Below are 24,407 nucleotides of genomic sequence, written 5' to 3' on the forward strand. Positions count from 1 at the left end.
GACCACCCCGCCCCGCCCCTGCCTTCACCCCCAACTCTGATTGCTCTGCAGCTGCATTCCTGAACTCCTATCTGGGTGCTACAATTAAGCAAAGCCTGATTACAGCCATCTGGGCAGCTCAGGGGAAGACAAGGAAAACAAATGTTTGTTATCCGTACTTGTAAATTCCTGTTTTACACATACCTGTAAAATCCTGTTTTTTAAAACTGTCAACCACAAAGTCACAAGATAATGTACTGTAAGTCTGCCACAAGTTAACAAACTATCTCTGTGCCTGTTACAAGCTGACAGATTATCTCAGTCCTGAAACTCCCTTATGCCCCTCTCACCCTCTAGAAACCCCTCATTTTGTAAGCTAAGGGCTGCTTCCTCTGATTGTTATGGGGCAGCTCGGCAGGTTAATAGAGCTTGCTTGTCTGACTTTGGGTCTATTCTCCTTTCTCTTGGCTAACCTTACACCTCTTGCACAGGAAAATAGGATAAGAAAACATGTAAGTCAGTGCTCTTCCATTTTTCCATCTGCTCTTCCCATTTCTCAACCCTCATCTTGCTCCATAAAAGTTTTAAGACTCATAGAAGTGGAATGAGGAGCTGTACAGAAAGGGTGAAAATCAGGTCCCCAGCTCACAGAGGCTGGGAGTCACCAGTGCCAGGTTATCCTTGATTTCAACTACAGGGCCATCTTGGGAAGCCTGAAGTCTGAAAATCACTCTAGGTCGTAATTACTGCTGGAGAATTTCTATACAAGTACAAAGCTTAATGCTGTATTCAAATAAAAACAGTTTTTAAAAAAATCAATAGCTTATTTTCTAAATATCTGTTGAAAATATAATTTCCCTTAAAACACATAAGACTCAAAGAATGCTAAGAAAAGATTACAAGGCACAGCCAAATATGAATACAAAACCAGGTTTAAATCAGTCAATAAAAGCATTTTAGATGATTACATGCTTCACTGACAAGCAAGAATTATTATTCATCTCAGCCATAGATATTCAAGTAAATTTAAATTAAGTTTATATTTCTATATCTGTAAACTAACAATCCACAATAAACTAAAAAATGTCTATTACATTTCAGTTTTTTATCTTTTAAACTAGAAAATTTAAGAGGGATTTTGCAGAACTAGAGAAAACATCCTATGGCTCAATTCTGCAGACATTTTACAATAATTTGGCATTATTAATAAAAGTATATTTTCTATTAAAATGTGTATTTTTAAATGTTCAAATGTTAATTCATGCTTTCTGAGTGAAACTGTTCATTTCAAATTACGAATCGTCTCTGTATAAAGCAACACAAATTCAATTTTATAGTTTGTTCTTAGCTTTTAAAATATCTTTCAAAGCAAATAATGTTTTGGATGAATCTTGAAGACATTATGCTAAGTGAAATAAGCCAGACATAAATGGACACATATTGTATGATTCCCCTTATATGAAATACCTAGGGTAGTCAAATACATAGAGACAAGAAGTACGAAGGTAGTTTACAAGGGGCTGAGGGAGGGGAAGATGGAGAGTTATTGTTTAATGGACAGAGTTTTTGTTTAGTTAGATAAAAAGAGTTCTGGGAGATGGGTAGTAGTAATGAGTATACAACAGTGTGAATGTACTAAATGTCACAGAATACCTAAAAGTGGTTAAAATAGTACATTTTATGTTATGTATATTTTATCAATTTTTTAAAAATAATAGGCTGGGTGTGGTGGCTCATGCCGATAATCCCAGCACTTTGGGAGGCCGAGGCGGGCGAATCACAAGGTCAGGAGTTTGAGACCAGCCTGACCAACATGGTGAAACTCTGTCTCTACTAAAAACACAGAAATTAGCCAGGCATGGTGGCTAGGGCCTATAATCCCAGCTACTCAGGAGTCTGAGGTAGGAGAATCGCTTGAACCTGGGAGGCGGAGGTTGCAGTGAGCCAAGATTGTGCCACTGCACTCCAGCCTGGGCAACAAAGCAACACCTCTGTCTATAATAATAATATTTTGCATTGCTCTTCCCCTTAAATTTAACATTCAGGACTCACAAGAGTGTAACTTGGTGGCATTAAACTCCACATAATTACTAGATAATAAATTTTATTACATTAAAATCTAACTTGTACAGCACTTTGTCAACTGAAAATGTCGATTAACTGCCTCTTCCACAAGACAATGAAAATTTATAGTCAAAATAATGAAAAAAGACTCCAAGATCTAAGAAATCTTTTGTAGCACAGCATTATTGTGCTGGAAGAGCCATCTCCTTGAAGATCATCAGCTCAGCTCATTTTCACACTTAGAAACTGAGGCTAAGGGCGTAAGTGACTCCCCAAAGGGCACAGAGCCATTATAGGCAAACCTTGACCCCAAGCCCTTGTTTCTTTACTCCAGCACTGACATTCCTTCTGCTAATCCATCTTGGTGAGTTGTTCATTCAGAATATTGCAATATTCTACTATAGAGGTAATTATAGCTTACGGTCACTTTACTAAGATAGTTACTTGTCCTAATATGTGCACCTCATAGAATTTTTCCATCAGAAGAGAATCAAATAGAGCAGAAATTTGCTTATTTTTAAGCTAGAAAATAAACATTTTTAATAGGCACAAAAGTTCAATGAGACTATATTTGGGTAAGTTACCTTAGGCAGCTGTGGCAAAGCTCTTGCTGGTGCCTTGAACTTTTCTTTGCCGGCCAATTTCTCCTGTGTGAAAAATATGAGGAAGAAAAACTTTGTTAGTGCTAAAATCGATTCACTGAACCAAATTTTACAGAAAGACTCTTTAAGAAGTACGTATTATCCAACATATTGAAAGACATACTGTACTGATTTTAAAATTTTAAGGTTTGTCTCAGAATTACTTTCTTTAGAACCAGAAAATACAGAAAAATGAAATCCAGCAATACTAATTAGAAAGCTTTAACAAGTGCAAAACCTTATATCCATCATATCTTCTGAGAAATTATCTGAATTTGGTTAATGTCTTGGGCTTATACAACTTTACCTCTCCTCTCTATCACTAATATATTTCTGTCCTTAGTGAAAGAACAAAATGGTCCATTTCCTAAGGTGAATATGTCTTCAGGTTAATGCACCCACCAATTGCCATAAATAACATTTGTGTTTTTTAGCATTAACTTTCTGAGAAAAATGTTGCTATCTCCTTTGCAGTAGAGAATAATCCCATGGTAGGAGTTTCATCTAGGTGAGAGGAAACATTTGTTGAAAATGACAATTTTGAGCAAGGTGTGGTGACTCACATCTGTAATTCCAGCACTTGGGAGGCTGAGCTGAATGGAGCACTTGAGGTCAGGAGTTCGAGACCAGTCTGGCCAACATGGCAAAACTCCATCTCTACTAAAAATAGAAAAATGAGCCAGGTGTGGTGGCACACACCTGTAGTCCTGGCTTCTCAGGAGGCTGAGGCAGGAGAATCACTTAAGCCTGGGAGGCGGAGGTTGCAGTGAGCTGAGATCACACTACCACACTCTAGCCTAGGCAATAGAGTGAGACCCTATCTCAAAAAAGAAAAGAAAAGAAAAGAAAATGACAACTTTGATCTATAAGCAGATAATATAAGTTGTGCTTTTGACTAGTTGTCAATTTATTGCCTCTCAAGCTCCAAATCCACCCTTTTCACCTGCATTTGGGAAATCTGGCAAAACCCTAAAACGTTTCTCCTTTGATAACCAGCATAATATCATGAAGGGTGCTAAAGGGTTACGGTAAGAGGAAGAAGCTTTCTTCCTGCTTCCAGTGTTTTTTCTCATGGCTCCCATGGTGTGGCTGCCAGCAGTCAGCATCCTCCTCCATGGGCGCCTTCCCTGCCTGTGGTGAGAGGCTGACCCAGAGGCAGACACCCTCCCACAAGTTTCACCGGCAACCTCATGGGTGATGTGAAAGTTGTCACGTTCAAAATGGAATCACTTGTGTCAAACCTAACAAAATGGAGCCAAAAGGTCAAAAAGAGAGGGTTCTCATGCACAATTTGCCTGAATAGAAGCTATCACAAGGATAGCTAGCAGCAGAAGGACAGCTATCTGCATATACAAGAACAATTGCCGGACAGACACACTGTCTCACAAGCCCAATCCAAAACTGCAAGGGCCTATCACTCCAAGATCACAAGTTCTACCTAGCAACTGCTGATACTCACCAATCAAAACTCACGAGCTCTTCTAAGACACTGCCAGTGCCTGTAAACTTACTTTCAAAACAACTTGCATAACCTCCTCTTTTTCCAGTTAAACCCTTATCATTTAATTTGTTCTCCAGACATACCAGAGACCACCCTAGTCTATATGTAAGTCCTGGATTGCAATCTTACTTCTTGTATGTTACTCTCAAACAAAACCTTTTTACCTGGAGAGCTGTCTGTATATATTTATATTGCAAGTTGACAGGAGCTTTCCACAAGTCTCACTTATACCACAGACAGAGACTTTCTTTCAAACTTTCAGGATCCCACTAGGTGGTTTTCACCTCCCAGCCCAGGCCTGCAGCTCCTCAGCAAATGTCTTTGTCATCCAGTGGGCCACAGCTACACCTGCCATGAGGTCTGAATCTAAGGCTTTGGGGAAGGGATGGTGCTTACAAGTTTGTTCCTTAAGCACTCTCTCTCAGGCCTACAGGGAGTGGCTGCTCCTTACACCTGCTATTCCTCTATTTTTCAGGGCTGTGCTGTCCAAAACAGTGTGCATTAGTTCCCGGTAGCTACCAAACACTTGAAATGTGGCTCCTCTGAAGTGAGACATGTTTAAGTGTAAAATATGTACCAGATGTTGAAGACTTAGTACAAAACACAAAGAATGTAAATTACCAATAATTATATATTGATTATAGCATATTTCATGTTATTACCATATGTGTTCCACATTGTTCTATGAAGCTTACATGAATTAACTCCTGTTGTACCACTTTTGTGCCTATTACACATATAAGAAATCATGTAGTCTCTGCCTCCACAAAGCACACAGTCTAGTTAATATTAAACACTGTGTGCTTCCATCTAGGACAGGAATGTAGAGCACAGTATTCAAAGAACATGTCAAAAAGAAAAAGGGTGGAAGCTAAGCCTTGAACCATAGCCGGATCTCCACAGAGGACAGTAAAAAGCTTACTGAAGACAGAGGGCTCGTCAAGAATTTAAGTCTAAATGTCAATGGCAGGCTTGGAGGCTATGTTGGAGTGGATGGGGATCTGGCCCAACTGAAGATGAAGGTAACCATTCCCTAATTCAATAACAGTTTGCCAGCTCCTACCATGTGCTGGGCTCTACTTAAGACACCAAGTCTGTAGTCGTGGAAACGAGTAAGTCCCTCCACCTACGGAGTACGCATTCTAGAGGAGGTACAGACAGTTATTTCAGAATAGATCTATCACATAATGTCAGAAAGTAGTATGTACAATGAAGAATAATTAAACAGTGTGAAGATCCCTTCACACTGTTAGAGAGGGAGGAGTGGAAAAGTGCTAGGTCAGATGGGGCAGTGAGAGCCTCTCTACAGAGGTTATGTTTGAGTAGGAACCTGAATTAAAGGTAAGGGAAGATCGCAGGTGCTGATATATCATGAAGGACATGGGTTTTGGGGCTTGATTGGCCAGGCTGTCAATAGAGAGCCATCGTAGTCTCCTTTTAGAGTGACTTTTAGTCTGTTAGCTAAAGACAGTCCCAGGTTACACCTTTAGTCTCAGTTGGCCCAAGCATAACTAGTAGCACTTCCACTCTCAATGGCATCTTAGTTTGGTGATAAATTATATTGCTATCCTATTTATGAAGCAGAGCCATACAAAAGGCTGTTTCATAAATGGTTCTGATGATAGGAACAGGATACAAGAGAAGGAGGGGACTAGAGTCAGCAGTGAGGCTAGTTTAACAGCTTTTTAAGAATAATACAGGCAACAGGAAACATGGGCCTAGATTTACAGAAAATGCTGGTAAAAAAAGGTCACCTCTACCTCTCTAAGGCATTGCTCTGTTCATACTGCTCTCCTGTTCATAAACATTTAAAAGCCCCCTATTGAAGTAGGCACAACTCTTCCTGGTTTCTAAGCCCTCCTCAATATATTCCAAATTATTTTCCAGCCTCTTAGTAACTTTGTAGCCACACGATTTGTGGTCATGTGAGCACAACAGGAAACACAGTTGAGCTAGAGGGACAGGCAGGTAAGAGCTGGTGTACCTCCTGCATCACTATCTTACACCCATGGAGTCCACCTGTTCCCACTGGCATAGCTATAAGATGGAGCGCTACCTGACCCCCTTCAGACTTCATGTGAGCAACATCTAATCTTTGTTGGGTTAAGTCTCTGAGATTTCCAGTTCTGTTTGTCAGCCACTATTAATTACCCTATAAGAGCCACCAATAGGTCCCTCAATATCTCCCTGTTAAAATCCAGTCCTTTCTTTAAGACCAAGATCAGAAAAGTTTACATTTCATTTCTTAACTCCCACTGTAAGTAATCTTCTTTAAAGATGCATAGCATTCTTATTGCTTAAAGTATTTCTGGCTGGGCGGTGGCTCATGCATGTAATCCAGCACTTTGGGAGGCAGAGGGGAGCTTGAGCTCAGGCATTCAAGACCAGCCTGGGCAACATGGTGAAACTGCAGCTCTACCAAAAAAAGATACAAAACTATGCTGGGTGTGGTGGCACATGACTGTGGTCACAGTGACTCAGGAGGCTGAGGAGGGAGGATCACATGAGCTCAGGGGGCTGAGGTTGCAATAAACTGAGACTGCACTACTGCATGCCAGCCTGGGAAACAGAGAGAGACCCTGTCTTTAAACAAATAAAATGAATTATGATATAGGAATTAGGTGTACACCTACCTATCCTGTTATCCTAACCCTTCACCCCACCCCACCTCCACCTACTAAATCAGTCTCACAGAGATGAGTGACACGGTTTGGATGTGTCCCAACTCAAATCTCATCTTGAATTATAGTTCCCATAATCCCTGTGTGTCAAGGGAGGGACCTGGTGAGAGGTAACTGAATCATGGGGCAGTTTCCCCCATGCTAGTCTTGTGATAGTAAGTTCTCACAAGATCTGATGGTTTTATAGGGGGCTTCCCCTTCACTTGGCTCTCATTCTTCTCTCTCCTGTCTCCTGCCACCACGTGAAGAAAAATGTTGCTTCCCCTTCTACCATGTCTGTAAGTTTCCTGAGGCCTCCCCAGCCATGTGGAACTGTGAGTCAACTAAAGCTCTTTTCTTCATAAATTAACTAGCATTTCTTCATAGCAGCCTGAGAAGGAACTAATACAATGGGAAAACTGACTTTAAAGTCATTTTAGCTTTATCTTAGAAAATTACAAAATGGTGAGGCTGGGCACAGTGGATCACAGTTGTAATCCCAGCACTTTTGGAAAGCCACAGCAGGAGGATCACTTGAGCCTAGGAATTCAAGACCAGCCTGGGCAACATGGTGAAACCCAGTCTCTACCAAAAATACAAAAATTAGCTGGGCATGGTGACCCATGCCTGTGGTCCCAGCTACTAAGCCCAGAAGGTGGAGGCTATAGTGAGCCATGATCACTCCAGCCTGGACAACACAGCAAGCCCCTGTCTAGAAAAAAACTTACAAAATGGTTAACCATGCCCCCAAAAAAATAACTAAATAAAAAAAAGGAAAGAGTACAATGGGCTTCAGACAGTACTTTCTGAAATACAAGTACCAGATCAGGGGAATGTTTCATACATATACAGTGCTGTAACCCAAATGATTCTGGTTTCTACAATTCCCATTGGGCTATATAATGGGACGGGAAATATGAGCACAACATTTTCAAGCTAACAGGTCCAACAGGTGTTCTCAGAGTTGAAGCCTTTCCTTTGGGGAGAATGAAAGTATGGCAAAGACCTGAGACGAGTGCAGTTATAGATGACAGGAACAACTCTGGAATGTCTAGTCCAAGTGCCCTGGAATTTTCATACCAGGGACAGAGGTAATTCAACTGACATCTATTGTACTGGAGTCACTACAAATATCCAAAACACCCTATGCAACCCAAGCCTCCTATACAAGTATTCCATCACTGCCACCACCCTGACTTTTAAAGATCTCTGCATTGTCCATCCTGCTTGCTGAACTATTTCTCCTAGTCTCATTGCCACTCTGGGTGAGGAAGGGTGGTGAAGACCTTAATGTTTCCTTCTTACATTGCAGTGCAGAATATGTATCTCATAGAATATTTTACAAATAGTGATTCTCTGGTTAACCAAGACAAGTAGCCATATATATGTCAGAAAATCAGCTGGCAAATGATGTGCCTGACATCCTGGTGGCCTCATCTTGGATTCCAGACATGGCTGCAGTAAACAGTTCTGTGCCAGCTTCTCACATCAAGAAAATGTCCTTTGCTTTCTGTAGTGGGAATCCTCTAATGCTGTATCATGGGACTCTGGGAGGAGTCTCCCACACACATGAGGAGCCAGAAGAGGATGGGAGTCAACATCCCCAGAAATATTTTTTCACCAATGCAGGATGAAAGGTGACAAGTAAATGTTATTCCTTGACCCTCTTCGGGTGGTCAATTCCAGGAAGCATTCTATAAGCTCAAAGGTCATGGCAGGACACACCAGTTACCTACTATGCTAATCAACTTGATCACCTATGGTTGTATGGCTTTTTCTTCTTCCTAAGAAGCTTTATTGTCCTTAATCTCTTCCTAGTTTTACTCTTCTCAAATACACTACCTGCACACAAGTCCTTGTTTCAGGTACCTTGTGCATAAGAAAATAGACTAAGAAAACACGTAAGTTGGTGCTCTTCCATCTTTCCATCTGCTCTTTCAGTGTTCAACTCTAATCTTGTCCCATAAAAGATTCAAAAGGAGGGAGGATCCAAGATGGCCAAATAGGAACAGCTCTGGAATGCAGTTCCCAGCAAGAACAATGCAGAATGAGTGCCCACTGCATTTCCAAACAAATTTTCACTGCCCACTGACAAGGAGATTCCCAGGCCGAAAAGTGCCACAAGTTTTCAACACGTTGGTTTTATCCAGTGCCATCTTGGCACACAGAAACTCACACAACTGGGCCGGTATTTCAACTGGCGCCTGAAACACCTGGCAGACAGAGCTGCCCATTCAACTGAAAGGGAGGGGATAGAGACAGGGAGCCAGTCGATCTGGCTCAGCGGGTACCACCTCCACAAAACAAGCAATCTGAAATGCTCTGGATTGAGAGTTTCACAGCAAGTGCAACTGGACCCAGAACAGTCCAGCTCAGTGGAGAGATGGGCAACAACCACTACCGAGGCCGTCCGCCACTACCGAGGCAGTTCACACAGCAGCTGGGCAGAGCCTGCAGCAGCTCAGCAACACCTCTGCTAACAGACTGTGACTGGACTACTCCATGCAGGGCAGGGCATCTATGAAAAAAGGCAGCAGCACAACAGTAACTTATAAATAAAGCTGACCTTTCTAGGACAGAGCACCTGGGAAAATAGGCAGTTATGAGTTCTGCTGCAGCAGACTTAAAAGTACCTGCCCAGCAGCTCTGCATGGAACAATGGAGCTCCCAGCACAGCACTTGAGCTTCTATAACGGACAGACTGTGACCTCAGGAGCACCCAGGTACATAAAGCAAGTTCTTAAGGACCTACAAAGAGACTTAGACTCCCACACAATAATAGTGGGAGACTTTAACACTCCGCTGTCAATATTAGACAGATCAACCAGACAGAAAATTAACAAGGATATCCAGGACTTGAACTCAGATCTAGATCAAGAGGACCTAATAGACATCTATAGAAATATCCACCCCAAATCCACAGAATATACATTCTTCTCAGCACATCATACCTACTCTAAAACTGACCACATAATTGGAAGTAAATCACTCCACAGCAAATGCAAAAGATTGGAAATCATAACAAACAGTCTCTCAGACCACAGGGCAATTAAATTAGAACTCAGCACTAAGAAACTGACTTAGAACCACACAGCTTCATGGAAACTGAACAACTGGCTATCGAATGTTGACTGGATAAACAATGAAATGAAGACAGAAATAATGATGTTCTTCAAAACCAATGAGAATGAAGACACAACATACCAGAATCTCTGAGACACATTTAAAGCAGTGTCTAGAGGGAAATTTATAGCAATAAATGCCCACATGAGAAGTGAGGAAAGACCTAAAATTGACACCCTATCATCAAAATTGAAAGAGCTAGATAAGCAAGATCAAAAAAAAAAAAAAAACTCAAAAGCTAGCAGAAGACAAGAAATAACTAAGATCAGAGCAGAACTGAAGGAGACAGAGACACAAAAAAACCCTCTAAAAAATCAATAAATCCAGGAGCTGGTTTTTTAAAAGCTCAACAAAATAGACAGACCACGAGCCAGATTAATAAAAAAGAAAAGGGAGAAGAATCAAATAGATGCAATAAAAAACAATAAAGGGGGTATCACCACTGATTCCATAGAAATACAAACTACAATAAGAGATTACTACAAACAACTTTATGTACCTAAATCATTAAACCTGGAAGAAATGTATAAATTCCTGGACACTTGCACCCTCCCAAGCCTAAACCAAAAACCTTTAATAGACCAATAACAAGGGCTGAAGTTGAGGTATCAATTAATAGCCTACCAACCAAAAAAGTCCAGGTCCAGACGGGTTCACAGCTGAATTCTACCAGATGTACAAAGAGGAGCTAGTACCATTCCTTCTGAAACTATTCCAAATAATCCAAAAAGGGGGAATCCTTCCCAAATCATTTTATAAGACCAACATCATCCTGATACCAAAACCTGGCAGAGACTCAACAAGAAAAGAAAACTTCAGGCCAGTATTCATGATGAACATCGATGCAAAAATCTTCAATAAAATACTGGCAAACTGATTGCCAGAGCACATCAAAAGGATTATCCATCATGATCAAGCAGGTTTCATTCCAGGGATGCAAGCCTGGTTCAACACACACAAGTCTATAAACATAATCCACCACATAAATAGAACCAAAGAACAAACCACATGATTATCTCAATAGGTGCAGAGAAGGCCTTCGACAAAATTCAACAGTGCTTTATGCTAAAAACTCAATAAACTAGGTATCGAAGGAACATATCTCAAAACAATAAAAACTATTTACAACAAATCTACAGCCAAAGTCATACTGAATGGGCAAAAACTGGAAGCATTCCCTTTGAAATCTGGCACTAGACAAGGATGCCTTCTCTCACCACTCCTGTTCAATATAGTAATGGAAGTTCTAGCCAGAGCAATCAGGCAAGAAAAAAAATAATAAAAGGTATTCAATTAGGAAAAGAGGAAGTCAAATTGTCTCTATTTGCAGATGACATGATTGTACATTTAGAAGATCCTATCATCTCAGCCCAAAATCTTCTCAAACTGATAAGCAACTTCAGCAAAGTCTCAGGATATAAAATCAATGTGCAGAAATCACAAGAATTTCTATACACCAATAACAGACTGACAGAGAGCCAAATCATGAGCAAACTCCCATTCACAATTGCTACAAAGAGAATAAAATACCTAGGAATACAAGTAACAAAGGATGTAAAGGACTTCTTCAAGGAAACTACAAACCACTGCTCAATGAAATAAGAGAGAACACGAACAGATGGAGAAACATTCCATGCTCATGGTTAGGAAGGATCAATATCGTGAAAATGGCCATACTGCCCAAAGTAATTTACAGATTCAATGCTATCCCCATCAAGCCACCAATGACCTTCATCACAGAACTGGAAAAAAATACCTTAAACTTCATATCAAACCAAAAGAGAGCCCACATAGCCAATACAATCCTAAGCAAAAAGAACAAAGCCGGAGGCTCATGCTACCTGATTTCAAACTATACTACAAGCCTACAGTAATCAAAACAGCATGGTACTGGTACCAAAACAGAGATATAGACCAATGGAACAGAACAGAGGCCCTGGAGGCAACACCACACATCTACAACCATCTGATCTTTGACAAACCTGACAAAAACAAGCAATGGTGAAAGGATTCCCTGTTTAATAAATGGTGTTGGGAAAACTAGCTAGCCATATGCAGAAAGCAGAAACTGGACCCCTTCCTGACACCTTACACTAAAATTAACTCCAGATAGATTAAAGACTTAAAAATATGACCTAACACCATAAAAACCCTAGAAGAAAACCTAGGCAAAACCATAGGGCATAGGTATAGGCAAGAACTTCCTGACTAAAACACCAAAAGCAATGGCAACAAAAGCCAAAATAGACAAATGGGGTCTAATTAAACTCCAGAGCTTCTGCACAGCAACGGAAACAATCATTAGAGTGAACCAGCAACCAGTGGGAATTGGGAAAACATTTTTGCAATCTACCATCTGACAAAGGGCTAATATCCAGAATCTACAAAGAACTAAAACAGATTTACAAGAAAAAAACAAACCCATCCAAAAGTGGGTGAAGGATATGAATAGACACTTTTCAAAAGTGGACATATATGAGGCCAACAAACATATGAAAAAATTCTTATCATCACTGATTATTAGAGAAATGCAAATCAAAATCACATTGAGATACCACCTCATGCCAGTTAGAATGGTGATCATTAAAAAATCTAGACAACAGATGCTGGAGAGGATGTGGAGAAATAGGAACACTTTCACACTGCTGGTGGGAGTGTAAACTAGTTCTACCATTTGTGGAAGACAATGTGGCGATTCCTCAAGGACCTAGAAATAGAAATTCCATTTGACCCAGCAATCCCATTACTGGGTATAAACCCAAAGGATTATAAATCATTCTATTATAAAGACACATGCATAGGTAAGTTCATAGCAGCATTGTTTACAATAGCAAAGACCTGGAACCAACCCAAATGCCCATCAATGATAGACTGGACAAGGAAAATGTGGCACATATACACCATGGAATACTAGGCAGCCATTAAAAATAATGAGTTTGTGTCCTTTGTAGGGACATGGATGAATCTGGAGACCATAATTCTCAGCAAACTGACACAAAATAGAAAATCAAACACTGAATGTTCTTACTCATAGGCTGGTGTTGAACAATGAGAACACATGGACACAGGGAGGGGAGCATCACACACTTGGGTCTCATGGGGGTGGCCAAGGGAGGGACAGCAGGAGGCTGGAGAGGTTGTAGAAAGATAACATGGGGAGAAATGTCAGATGTAGGTGACGGGGGATGGAGGCAGCAAACCACATTGCCATGTGTTTACTATGCAATAATCCTGCATAATCTGCACATGAACCCCAGAACCTAAAGTACAATAAAAAAATTAAAAAAGAAAAAAGACTTGTGGGAGGGATATGAATGAGGTGTGCCAAAGGGTGAGAATCAGGTCACCAGCTCACAGGGACCAAGAGCCACCAGTGTTGTTTTCAACTACAGGGTTCACTTCTAGAAGCCTGAAGGTTCGTAATGAAACTCACTCTACATCTTAATTACTGCTGGACAATTTAGCAGTAATTCAAATATTAAAGGGACAAACTTTAATATTCAAATAAAAATGTTTTAATGAGTGAATGTTTTTTAAATATCTCTTAAAAATCTAATTTCTTTTAAAAGACCTAAAACTCAAAGGATAAGGAAGGAAAATTATAAGAACCCATCAAATATGAGCACAATATAAGGTTTTAAATCAGCCAACAAAAGCATTTTAGACAATTATATGCCTTGCTGACTAGAAGAGATTAGTTAACTCGGTGCTGAACATTTATTCACCAAGTAAATTTAAATTTAACAGGCCAAAGAAAACCTAATAACACTTTTTCAGTTTTAAAATTTGTCAAAGTTTTTAAAAGAGAAAATAAAATGTCTATTTCATTTCAGTTTTACTTATAAACTAGAAACAAGATAAGTATTTGCAGAACTAAAAAAATGCTTTGATTCTATTCTGTAGAACTTTTGATAATCTTGTATTGTGTCAATACGAATAGGTACATAATTAAAACGTACTTTGAAATGTCCAAGATCATAAACTTAAATTTTAATTCAAGTTTTTTTATTTCAAAATATTAGGAATTATCTCTGCATAAAGCAGTTCAAATTCCATTACACAGTTCATGCTGATCTTTTAAAATATTTTTCAAAACAAATAATATTTGAATTGCAACTCGACTCAAACTCAACATCTGTAGAAGTTATGACAGTTTAACTCAACAGCATTAAATTCAACATAACTAGATAGCAAATCTTATTCTGTAAAATCTAACCTGTATCCAACTATCCTGTACATACCTGAAAATTAAAACCTATTGTTATTTTATTGATATTGTTTTTCCTGAGCTGTGCACCTCATAGAATTTCTCCATCAGAAAAGTATCAAATGGAATTCAAAATTGTATACAATTTAAAATCAAAAATTCAGTAACTTACTTTCAAGCTTGAAAAGTAGTAAACAAAAATTATCATAAAGGAATAAAGTATGATGGTATATTGGTAAATTACCTTAGACAGCTGCGGTAGAAATTTTATTGGTGTCTTGGATTTTTCTTTGCTGGCTGATTTATCCTGCATGAAAAACATGAAAAAACAAAATTGTTTACTCCATTAATGCTAAAATTGATTTACTCAACCAAATTTTATAGTGTTTATGATAAGCACATGTCATCCAAAATATTCTAAAACATACTGTACAAATGGCATGATTTTATATACAGAGAACCTTAATTCATCAAAAAATATTAAAGCTAGTGAATGAGTTCTTGTATCTAGCTACGTTAGAGGATACAAGGTCAGTACACAAAAGTCAAATATATTTAGGATGTGCCAGGAGGGTGATGCATCCCAATTCCACAGGGAGAGGGCATGGAAGCTCTGCATCCAGGAACCTCCCAGGCCTCTCCCCATGTGTCTCTTTATGTGTTTTTTCCTGATTTGTATCCCTTATAATAAAACAGTAATCATAAGTATGTTAAAAATCAATTGTATTAATACAATTATATTTAATACAAAATTGAAATTAAGAGACAATTCCATTTACAATTGCATGAAATGGAATAAAAGACTTAAGAAAAAATTTAACAAAAGAAGTGTAAGACCTACATAATGAAACCATAAAACATTATTGAAAAAAAATGTTTTTTTGTTTTTTGAGATGGAGTCTCACTCTGTTGCCAGGCTGGAGTTCAGTGGCGCAACCTCTGCTCACTGCAACCTCTGCCTCCCCGGTTCAAGCAATTCTCCTGCCTCAGCCTCCTGAGTAGCTGGGACTACAGACATGAACCACCATACCCAGCTAATTTTTGTATTTTTAGTAGAGATGGGCTTTCATCATGTTGGCCAGGATGGTCTCGATCTCGTGACCTCATGATCCTCCTGCCTTGGCCTCCCAAAATGCTGGGATTACAGGTGTGAGCCACCGTGCCTGGCCAGTTTGGTTCTTTTCAGACACTTTCTTCCTACAATCTACAGTTTGCTTCTTTTTTTTTTTTTGAGGCGGAGTTTCACTCTTGTTACCCAGGCTGGAGTGCAATGGCGCGATCTTGGCTCATTGCAACCTCCGCCTCCTGGGTTCAGGCAATTCTCCTGCCTCAGCCTCCTGAGTAGCTGGGATTACAGGCACGCACCACCATGCCCAGATAATTTTTTGTATTTTTAGTAGAGACGGGGTTTCACCATGTTGACCAGGATGGTCTCAATCTCTTGACCTCGTGATCCACCCGCCTTGGCCTCCCAAAGTGCTGGGATTACAGACTTGAGCCACCGCGCCCGGCCTACAGTTTGCTTCTATTATCCACTGTTAAAAATCAATTGTATTAATACAGACAGCATGTGCTGATACTGTGATTGAATCATTAATTCTTGCCATCATGTGACCTGCTGCCACTAGAACTATAGAATGTTTCTAACTAGATCAATATACTGGATGTCAGGGAACAGCTTCCTCTGACTCCACGTTGCAGGAACTTCTTAATTGTGGGGATGTTGCTGATTCCTGTTTTAAATGCCTTCAGCAGAGGGAAGTCCAAAAGAACAGAAGCTTGAGTTCTTCTACCATTAAAACAGCTTCTAACAGTTGTATGTCTGCCCAGCTGAATTTGTTGCCAATGAGAAAACCTGCTCTATGATCTTCCAAAATCTTTCCAAAGACGGGCAAGTACCAGGTGTCAGCTTTCATCATGACCGAAGCAAGGTTCTCCTCTTTTCCTCAGGGGCCAGCACCATCATCATCATCAGGTCCAGGGTACCATCAGCACACATGTTGATCCTCACTCTCCCCTTCAGGTCCTTCCCATAGACATTGTACTTAGCAAGGTAGCTGAAGCGAGCATGGCTCTAGTCAGTGTCAGCATCATTACATTAGTTTCAACCAAAGGCACTTGGCCAAAAAGTAGGCATCATCCTTCTGCAACTTTTCGCATTATTCTCTCATTTCAAAAAAATTATTCTTCAAACTCCATTCCAGCTGCAGCCAGCAGCCAGTGGACTGATTCCATCCTGCCCCTGCTGTGAAAGCAGTAGAGCTTGGGTTTGGCTGCCAGGACTCTTGACTCAGGGTTTTCTGTTCGGCTGTCTGGAAGCTCCAAGAATGTTTATTTTCAAAAAGAAAAGAAAAACCTTCTTCAATGGTGCTTTTCACTCCAATTGTTACACAATTAATTCATCTGTTTCCTTGACCAAGATTGTCTGTGCACTCTATATTTACTCATGTCTCATTCTCTTTAAATTAGGAAATATATCAAACGTACAGAAAACAATATCATGAACACTTGTATATCTTCAGCCCAACTCTGCCATTCTGGAATTTTGTGTTTATCATTCCTATACAAATTTTTACTACACTTATTACTACATATGATTACCAAACAACCTAAGATATATATTGTTACTGCATGATTTTACATTTTATATAAATGCCATCACACCATCTGTATCCTTCTGCCACCTATTTTTAATATTATGTTCTGAAATTTATCCCCATCAATATACCTTTCTCAATGATTTTCACAGCTGTATAGTACTCTGTGAGCACAGTACAATGTATCCATTCCATTCTCCAGTGAATGAACATTTAACTTATTTCCAATGTTTCTCTATTACAAAAGATGTCTCAGTGAAAGTCTTTGGGCATGTATTTTAGTATAAACACATACAATTCTTAGACATGTATCTCATACATACACACATATATGTGTGTGTATATATAACATATATACATTTACATGCATCTCTTTTTTTGTCTCTTTAATTTCATGGGTTTGTTATCTGTAAAAAAAATTTATTATATTGCCTAACTTACTATGATTCCTGGTAAGTCTTGGAATCTGTAGAGCAATTGCCTCCACTTTACCATTTTTAAAAATTATCATAAACAATCTTACCAGTTTTTCTACCATGTGAAATTTGGGATCTACACTGCATGAAACTTTTTAGGACAATGATAGAAACACATTGAATACTGACTCTTCTCTCTTGTGAGCACAATATATTTCTTTACTTATTCAGATTCTGGGAGCATATCCTTCAGAAACATTTTGTAGTATTCTTCATAAAGGTGTCATTTCTTTTTTAGATTTATTCTTAGGTATAAAGATTTTAAATGATAAATTAATGATAGGATCTCAACAACTGTTTATCCAGCTGATTTATGGGCAGGGACAGGGAACTGTCTATGAAGACTGCATGCATTTACAATAATGTCTGCCATGGTTGTGCTCTGCCTCAGATCAAGTTTTTACCCTCTTCTTCCTGATCTGTGTCCGGGAGGTTGAATTCTATGATGGACATCATCTGGGCCCTCAGCTTCTGGCTTCTGATAGAGATTAACCAAAGAAGGCACCAGGAGGAAACTAAAGAGCAGGCGGACAGAGAGTTTAGGATATTTGTTTCCTAGTCTTCCCTGTTCCCTGAAGTTCTGATAGTGGCTAAATTCATCCAGACCTCAGCTCCTGTCAGGAAGCTACCATTGCAAGTGTCCAGCACTTATCGGGGTTTGAGAATAATGTTCTGTTTCAATGACCCGATGGGCCTAGCCATGGAAATGGCATCCTACTGTCCTACTACTGTTAATCCTTAAGTGTCTCTTCATCCCTCATGGTTCCTTTAACCTTACCAACACCTCTACAAATGGTCTTTTTGTAAATGTTCTTCAGTTAAATCCTTTTGAGAATGCCATCTGTTTTCTGTTGGGATCCTAATATAATTCTACATTCTAAAATTAAAATTGCTAAAGAGTCTAGGTTTGTCTTAAATAGTCTGGCTTTGCATTTTGTTTTTACTTTGCTGATTTTCACCTACTTGACTCCTGGAAGAGATGTCATAAACCTAGTATAGCCTAGTATTAACCATCCTGATCAAACCTAACCTGTCTGGTTAAATCAACAATAACCTCTCAAAATTTAGTAGTACTGATTTAAATATAGTTGTCAGTTGTCACATGATTGAGTTATGGTTGTTAAAGTTATCACCATGCTGTTGGCCTCATATCCAACTTTTTTCACTCTTTCCCCTTTTTAAGCAATGACATTTTAAAAATATGATGAAGGAAAATGGAATGAGCATCACATCATATAAACACAAATTACTTTATTATATAACTAGAAAAAGTGCTGGGGTAGAAAAAGATGTATGGCTTTTTCCTCTTCTCTGCCCACAGTCTGTACTAGCTCCATGGGGAGCTTCCTGGTCTTTAGATATTTGTGCCTTTAAACCTCTGAAAGTTCTTCAGCCTACACTAAAAATGCCTTGAAGTTTAACTAATTTCAAAAATGAAATGAGCAATGCAAAAAGATTTATATTTCTTTTAAATATCTAATTTAAGAGAAAAGCCCAGGCTGCTACTCCTGAAAAATTTGATGTCACTCTCAACCTTCCACGAATGAGATGAATATGTTAAAATCTCCTTCAGCAAATATGATTTCACCACCTGCTCACTTTCTCAAACTGAATGAATATACAAGTAAATGTCACATAAAAAATGGCACTTCCAAAAGTTTAATCCATTCTGTTTGTTTTAGGTTAAAATATAAAAACTTTTATCCTTCCAAAGGAAAACTATACTCTAAATTAGCATAAATGAAAATCTCCAGATGAGATTTTAAAATTACAAATCAACCAAAACAGTGATAGAGGGCCCTCTGCTGTTCAAAAATAGTAAGTGTAAATGGAAATCATGTCCATTCTTTTTTTTTCAGCCACAATAGTTTATTTACAACTGAACTCTTTATATTTACAAGACAACCAATACACATCAGAAATGGTATCATGTCCTTTCTTTTAAGATCCCATTGCCTCTCCAATAAATCACAATCTTTTTGGAGGGGGAGTGAGAGACTAGGATGTCATTTCCCAACATCACTTTTATAAAGATGAAGCAAAATTTAGAACTTAACGGCTGGTGGGTTTTCAGTGGATATTTTTAGTTGTAGATGGGTAAGTTAGGGGAATTGTTAAAAACAGCTATTCAGAAACACATTGAAAATGTGATAGAAGTGTATTTTAAACTCTAACAACATAGGATATGGTTCAAGATCTGGCCAAAGACTAATTTGGGCATCAAACAAAGAAGCTGCACAATATATAATAATGATGACGATAACAAATTTTATTTTAAAAATCTGATTACATTACGATCACATAGAAAAAATTACCAGTAAGATCTATTAAACAATTGCTCAGTGTTTTTGGTTACTTGAATCTCAATTTTTTGTTTTTTGCTTGCTCATTTACTCTTTTACTATTAATATCAATACTAATTATACTTTGGCATATGAATCAAAGTGTCCATTTCTTAGTTCTTAAGTTATACTTATTTTTTTTTAAAAAAAGGCTCAAACCAATTTTTCTTAAGCATTTCGGGTACTAATTACTTATTTGATTAATTAACTAACTGGGATCATCACATTATCCTGTTACTAAGCTACAACTCAATGGCTAGGAGACTAAATCCGTTTTAATATTTTTTCCACAATAAAGTCTAATACCGAAAAAAGCATTATAAAGCAATTAAAAATTATAGTTTAATATTGTTTAAAAGCTAAATGAAATTTGTCTACTTAAAAACAACTGTTTTTCTTCCAAAGGGTTTATAAGGTCCCTTTTATTATTATTTTTCAACACTACGTAGAAAACTAGAGTTGTTTTCTACCTGGCCAGAATAATGCCAGAATAATGCTTAATATCTCCTCATTCTGTGCTGATATTAAGACGATTGACCATTATTCTGCATTTCTTATCTACTATAGTTGCTCTTAAGTTCAATAAAGAAAGAATTCTTAGGAAAAAAAGGAAAGAAAAGAGAAAGAAGAAAGAAAACAAAAGAGAAAGAAAGAGAGAGAGAGAGAGAAGCAGCTATTGCAGGGTGCATCTTTTATTACATGCCATGGAATATCACCTTAAGAAGTGCCATTTGTCACTTACCAAGGCCTTTCATGTACATTGTAATACTGTATAGTTATGGTATATAGGATGGTATCTTATTTGAATTTGACAACAACCTCAGAAAGAAGAAAAGTTGTTCTGGTGTCTCCCCCACTCTGCATAAGAGGTGGGAGAATTAAGGTTTGGAAAGAATAGGAGGAGATTTGCCCAGAGTCACACGGCTAGGAATTGGCTTGGATTCCCACCCTAGAACCCAAACCCGCAGCAACTGCCCGCAGAGCCCCCTCTCACCCAAGCACACCCCCAGTAGCACCACGGGGTGTTCTGGGCTGTGGCTCCCCCTGCTGGCGCGCCGCTGAACTGCTAGGTTTGGTTGCTATGACGACCAAGGGCAAACAGCTGGGAAGGGAACGTACAAGGGCATTCCCGGAAAGCGCTCAGTAGTCCACGCCATAAGTGGGGTGAAAGAAGCTGTACACTGCGGAGTACCAGCTGGAGAGTTCGGTGGGCAGGAGGGGATTCCACCACTTCCGAAACGCCTGGGAAGCGTCGCGGCGGCGGCGAGGCTGGCGAAGAGCAGCCCTCTCACCTGCTCGCTGCTCATGGCTGCGAGGACGCGCTGGCCTCACCGGCGCTTCTGGATCGCTCCTGTCCTCGGAAGCCCTAGAAAGATAGAGGCGACGCCCCGGGACCTGCTGGCCGTCTCAGCTCTCTCCGCGCCAGGGCCGTTTAACGTCCCGGCAGCATTTGTTGCTTAGCAACAGGCCCGCGCAGATTCCATTTCCGGTCATCTGTGGTTCTGGGACTGGACCCGGAAGCTGGCGCTCGCTCCCGTGACAGTTTTCCGGGGCGCCTCTGCTCGTGTGGTGGGGTTCAAGGTGTGCGTTGAACAACCAAAGGCACTGGGGTGGGTCTCCTCCAATATCCTCTGATTACCAAAATAAATCCTCGCACTTCTACACCCTCCTAACTGAGCTGGGTGCTTGGGACCACTGCTTTAACCCCTCGAGGTCTCAGAGAACCATTGGTATGAAATGATTTCAAATTTCATTGCTAATATGGGCAAGTGGAATAATGCGAACAAAGGGTGCAAAGGCCGGATCCAGTAAACACCTTTCTTTTATTATTCATGTGCTTCTAACCCCTGTTCTGTTGACTCTTCCCACACTCTAGAAAACTATCCTTTGGAAGAATACCAGTAAAGGAACCTTCCAACAATTCTTGAAACCAACGTTCACAGATGGTTTACTACACGAAAAGTGGTGTGCTAAGCACAAATGTGACCAAGACATAATCCTTTCGCCACAGGCTAGTGGGGTGTCCAAGCAAGTACTTCCATGTGGTGGAGACGGTGCTAGGGATGGCAGTCCTCAGGGAGAACGTAAAGCACCAAATAATTTTCTCACGGAGGGTATGGAAGGGATGTGGAAGCTGAAATCTGAAGGAAGTACCAGGCAAAGAATGTCGGGCAAAAAGCAGATCACATATAAAGGCTTGAGAAAAGAGAGCATAACTACTGGAAGAAGTGAAAACGTTTCAGAGAGGTTGATGAGTAGGTTAGGGTAAAGGGGTTGGAGCCAATCTGGAGATGAAGCTGAAGTGATAAGCAGGTGTTATATCTTAAAGGACCCTATAAAAGAGCAGGAGTTTGGATATCAAAGGCAGCTGACCTCCATTGAAAAGTTTTATGCTAAGAAATGGCAGAATTGCATCCTAAAATTAACAAGGAACCTCAAAGAGTCATAAATAGCTGAAACAATCTTGCAATTAAAGAAAAAAGTTGAAATACACTTCCTGGTTTCAGAACTTACTGCAAAAAATAGTGGCAATAACAATTTATTTTCAACAAATGATGCTGGGAAAACTAGATGTCCATATGCAGAAAAAATGCAGTTGGACCTTTACCTAAAATTATCTCAAAATTGATCAAAGACCTAACTGTAAATTCTAAAACTATAAAACTCTTAGAAGAAAAGTTAGAAGAACAGCTTCATGACATTGGATTTGGCCGTGATTTCTTGAACATGACACCAAAACAGCAAAGGAAAAAATAGACAATTCAACTGCATCAAAATAAACCTTTGTGCATCAAAGAATACTATCATCAGTAAAAAGACAATCCACAGAATGGAAGCAAATATTTGCAAATCTGAGGAGGGATTGATGTACAGAATATTAACAAGTGTTAATGAGGATGTAGAGAAATTGGAACTCTTGTGCACCACTGGTGGGAATGTAAAATGGTGTAGCTTGTATGGAAAACAGTATGGCAGTTCCTCCAAAAATTAAAATAGAATTACCATACGATCCAACAATTCAATTTCTGGTACACACCCAAAGAAGTAAAAGCTGGGACACAAACTTATATATATGCTCTTATTTATAGAAGCATTATTCACTATAGTCAAAAAGTGAAGCAACCCAAATGTCCCTTGATAGACAAATGCATAAACAAAATGTTGCATATATATTCAACCTTTTAAAAAGGAAGGAATTTCTGACATATTGCTACATCTGCTACAACATGGATAAAGCTTAAAGATAATAACTGAAACTGCCCAGTCACAAAAGCAAAGAAGATAGTGTTAAAAAAAAAAGGAAGATACTGTATGATTTCACTCATTTGAAATACATAGAGTAACCAAATTTATATAGAAAGAAATTAGAGAGCCAGGCGCGGTGGCTCAAGCCTGTAATCCCAGCACTTTGGGAGGCCAAGGCGGGTGGATCACGAGGTCAAGAGATAGAGACCATCCTGGTCAACAAAGTGAAACCCCGTCTTTACTAAAAATATAAAAAATTAGCTGGGCATGGTGGCGCGTGCCTGTAATCCCAGCTACTCAGGAGGCTGAGGCAGGAGAATTGCCTGAACCCAGGAGGCGGAGGTTGTGGTGAGCCGAGATCGTGCCATTGCACTCCAGCCTGGGTAACAAGAGCAAAACTCCATCTCAAAAAAGAAAGAAAGAAAGAAAGACATTAGAATGGTGGTTGCCAGGGACTGGAAGCGGGAGGGCCAAGAAAGGGAATGAGGAATTGATGTTTTATGAGTACAGGGTTTTCAATTATGCAAGATGAAAAAAAAATTAAAGAAGAATGTGGTGATGGTTGCACCACAATGTGAATGAACTTCATGCCACTGAATCGTGCACTTGACAATAGTTAGAATGGTAAATTTTATGCTATATGTATTTTGCCATAATTTTAGAAATTCATTTTGAATATTCTTAAAATAAGAGGAGGAAAACTGAAGCCAAAAAAATAAAGAAGGAAAAAGGACAAGATTATACTCCCATTTTACAGAAGTCACCCTAATTTCAGCATGGTAGAGAGATAGGAGAAAGGTGGGACCTGGCAGTAACAGGGAGACCTGTTAGAAGAATATTACAAGAGTACAGTGAACGATGCGGATGCCTGAAACTGGGCCAGTGATAGTGGGAATGGAGTATACACATTGAAGAGACATGCGGAAGATGGCTTCATTATGATGTGGAGGTTTAAAAGGTAAAACTAGGTTGAGGATCATTTTACTGCTTTGGATACCTGAATAGATTGTCCTATCACTCACTAAGTTAAAAAAAAAAAAAAAAAAAAAAAAGAGGAAGAGAATAAACAGGCTTTACAGAGAAAGTGATGAGTCCAGCATCAGGCACATTGAGTGTGAGACATCTATACGATATAGAAGTGCGTATATGGCTGGTAGACATTGCAGATATCGGTCAAGGCTCAGAAGATAATTCCTGGGTTAAGGACATGGATCCAAGGCTAACATATAATGACATCTGAATCCATGAGATACATGAAATTGTTCAAGGAGTGTGTAAGGACAGAACAGAAAGGAATCTAGTAAAGAAAAACTAAACACTACCAGTCTTTATGAGTTAGAGGGAGGTCCTCCAAAGAAAACTGAAAAAAAAAGTAGCCAGAGATAACAGGGAACTCAGAGTACAGAATCATAGAATCCAAGAAAAAAATATTTCATGAAAAAGAATATAGAGAATATACCAAGAGCTCCTGACAATATGCATTCTAAGGGTTTAAAAGTATCCATTGGATAGACTGACAAAGAAGTCATTGGTAAACGTGGCAAAGGAGGTTCAATCCAATGCGGGGGCCA

General features: G+C 39.4%; 1 protein-coding gene and 1 pseudogene across 9 annotated transcripts in view; both read right to left on the reverse strand.

Annotated features, from left to right (window-relative positions):
- DNAH7 (dynein axonemal heavy chain 7) overlaps nt 1–21,027 on the reverse strand; it is a 391,865-nt gene extending 370,838 nt beyond the window's left edge. For 8 of the 9 annotated variants that reach the window (XR_013519014.1, XM_035305175.3, XM_078328052.1 and 5 more), the window contains exons 1-3: nt 20,883–21,027; nt 14,420–14,482; nt 2,628–2,690 (exon numbers count right to left, since the gene is read on the reverse strand). Coding sequence is in view for 6 of the 9 variants with exons in the window: in XM_035305175.3 (XP_035161066.1) it covers nt 2,628–2,690; nt 14,420–14,482; nt 20,883–20,897 (141 nt within the window). In the remaining 3 variants the exon portion in view is untranslated. Of the gene's footprint in view, nt 1–2,627; nt 2,691–14,419; nt 14,483–20,709 lie in introns of all 9 variants that reach the window. The other variant, XM_035305178.3, reaches the window with a different exon arrangement.
- On the reverse strand, nt 15,689–17,704 carry LOC144576769 (glutathione S-transferase A4 pseudogene; annotated as a pseudogene).
- Nucleotides 21,028–24,407: the final 3,380 nt, after the last annotated feature.

The sequence above is a fragment of the Callithrix jacchus genome, chromosome 6, assembly GCF_049354715.1.
Source record: "Callithrix jacchus isolate 240 chromosome 6, calJac240_pri, whole genome shotgun sequence".
NCBI classification, from domain to species: domain Eukaryota; kingdom Metazoa; phylum Chordata; class Mammalia; order Primates; family Cebidae; genus Callithrix; species Callithrix jacchus.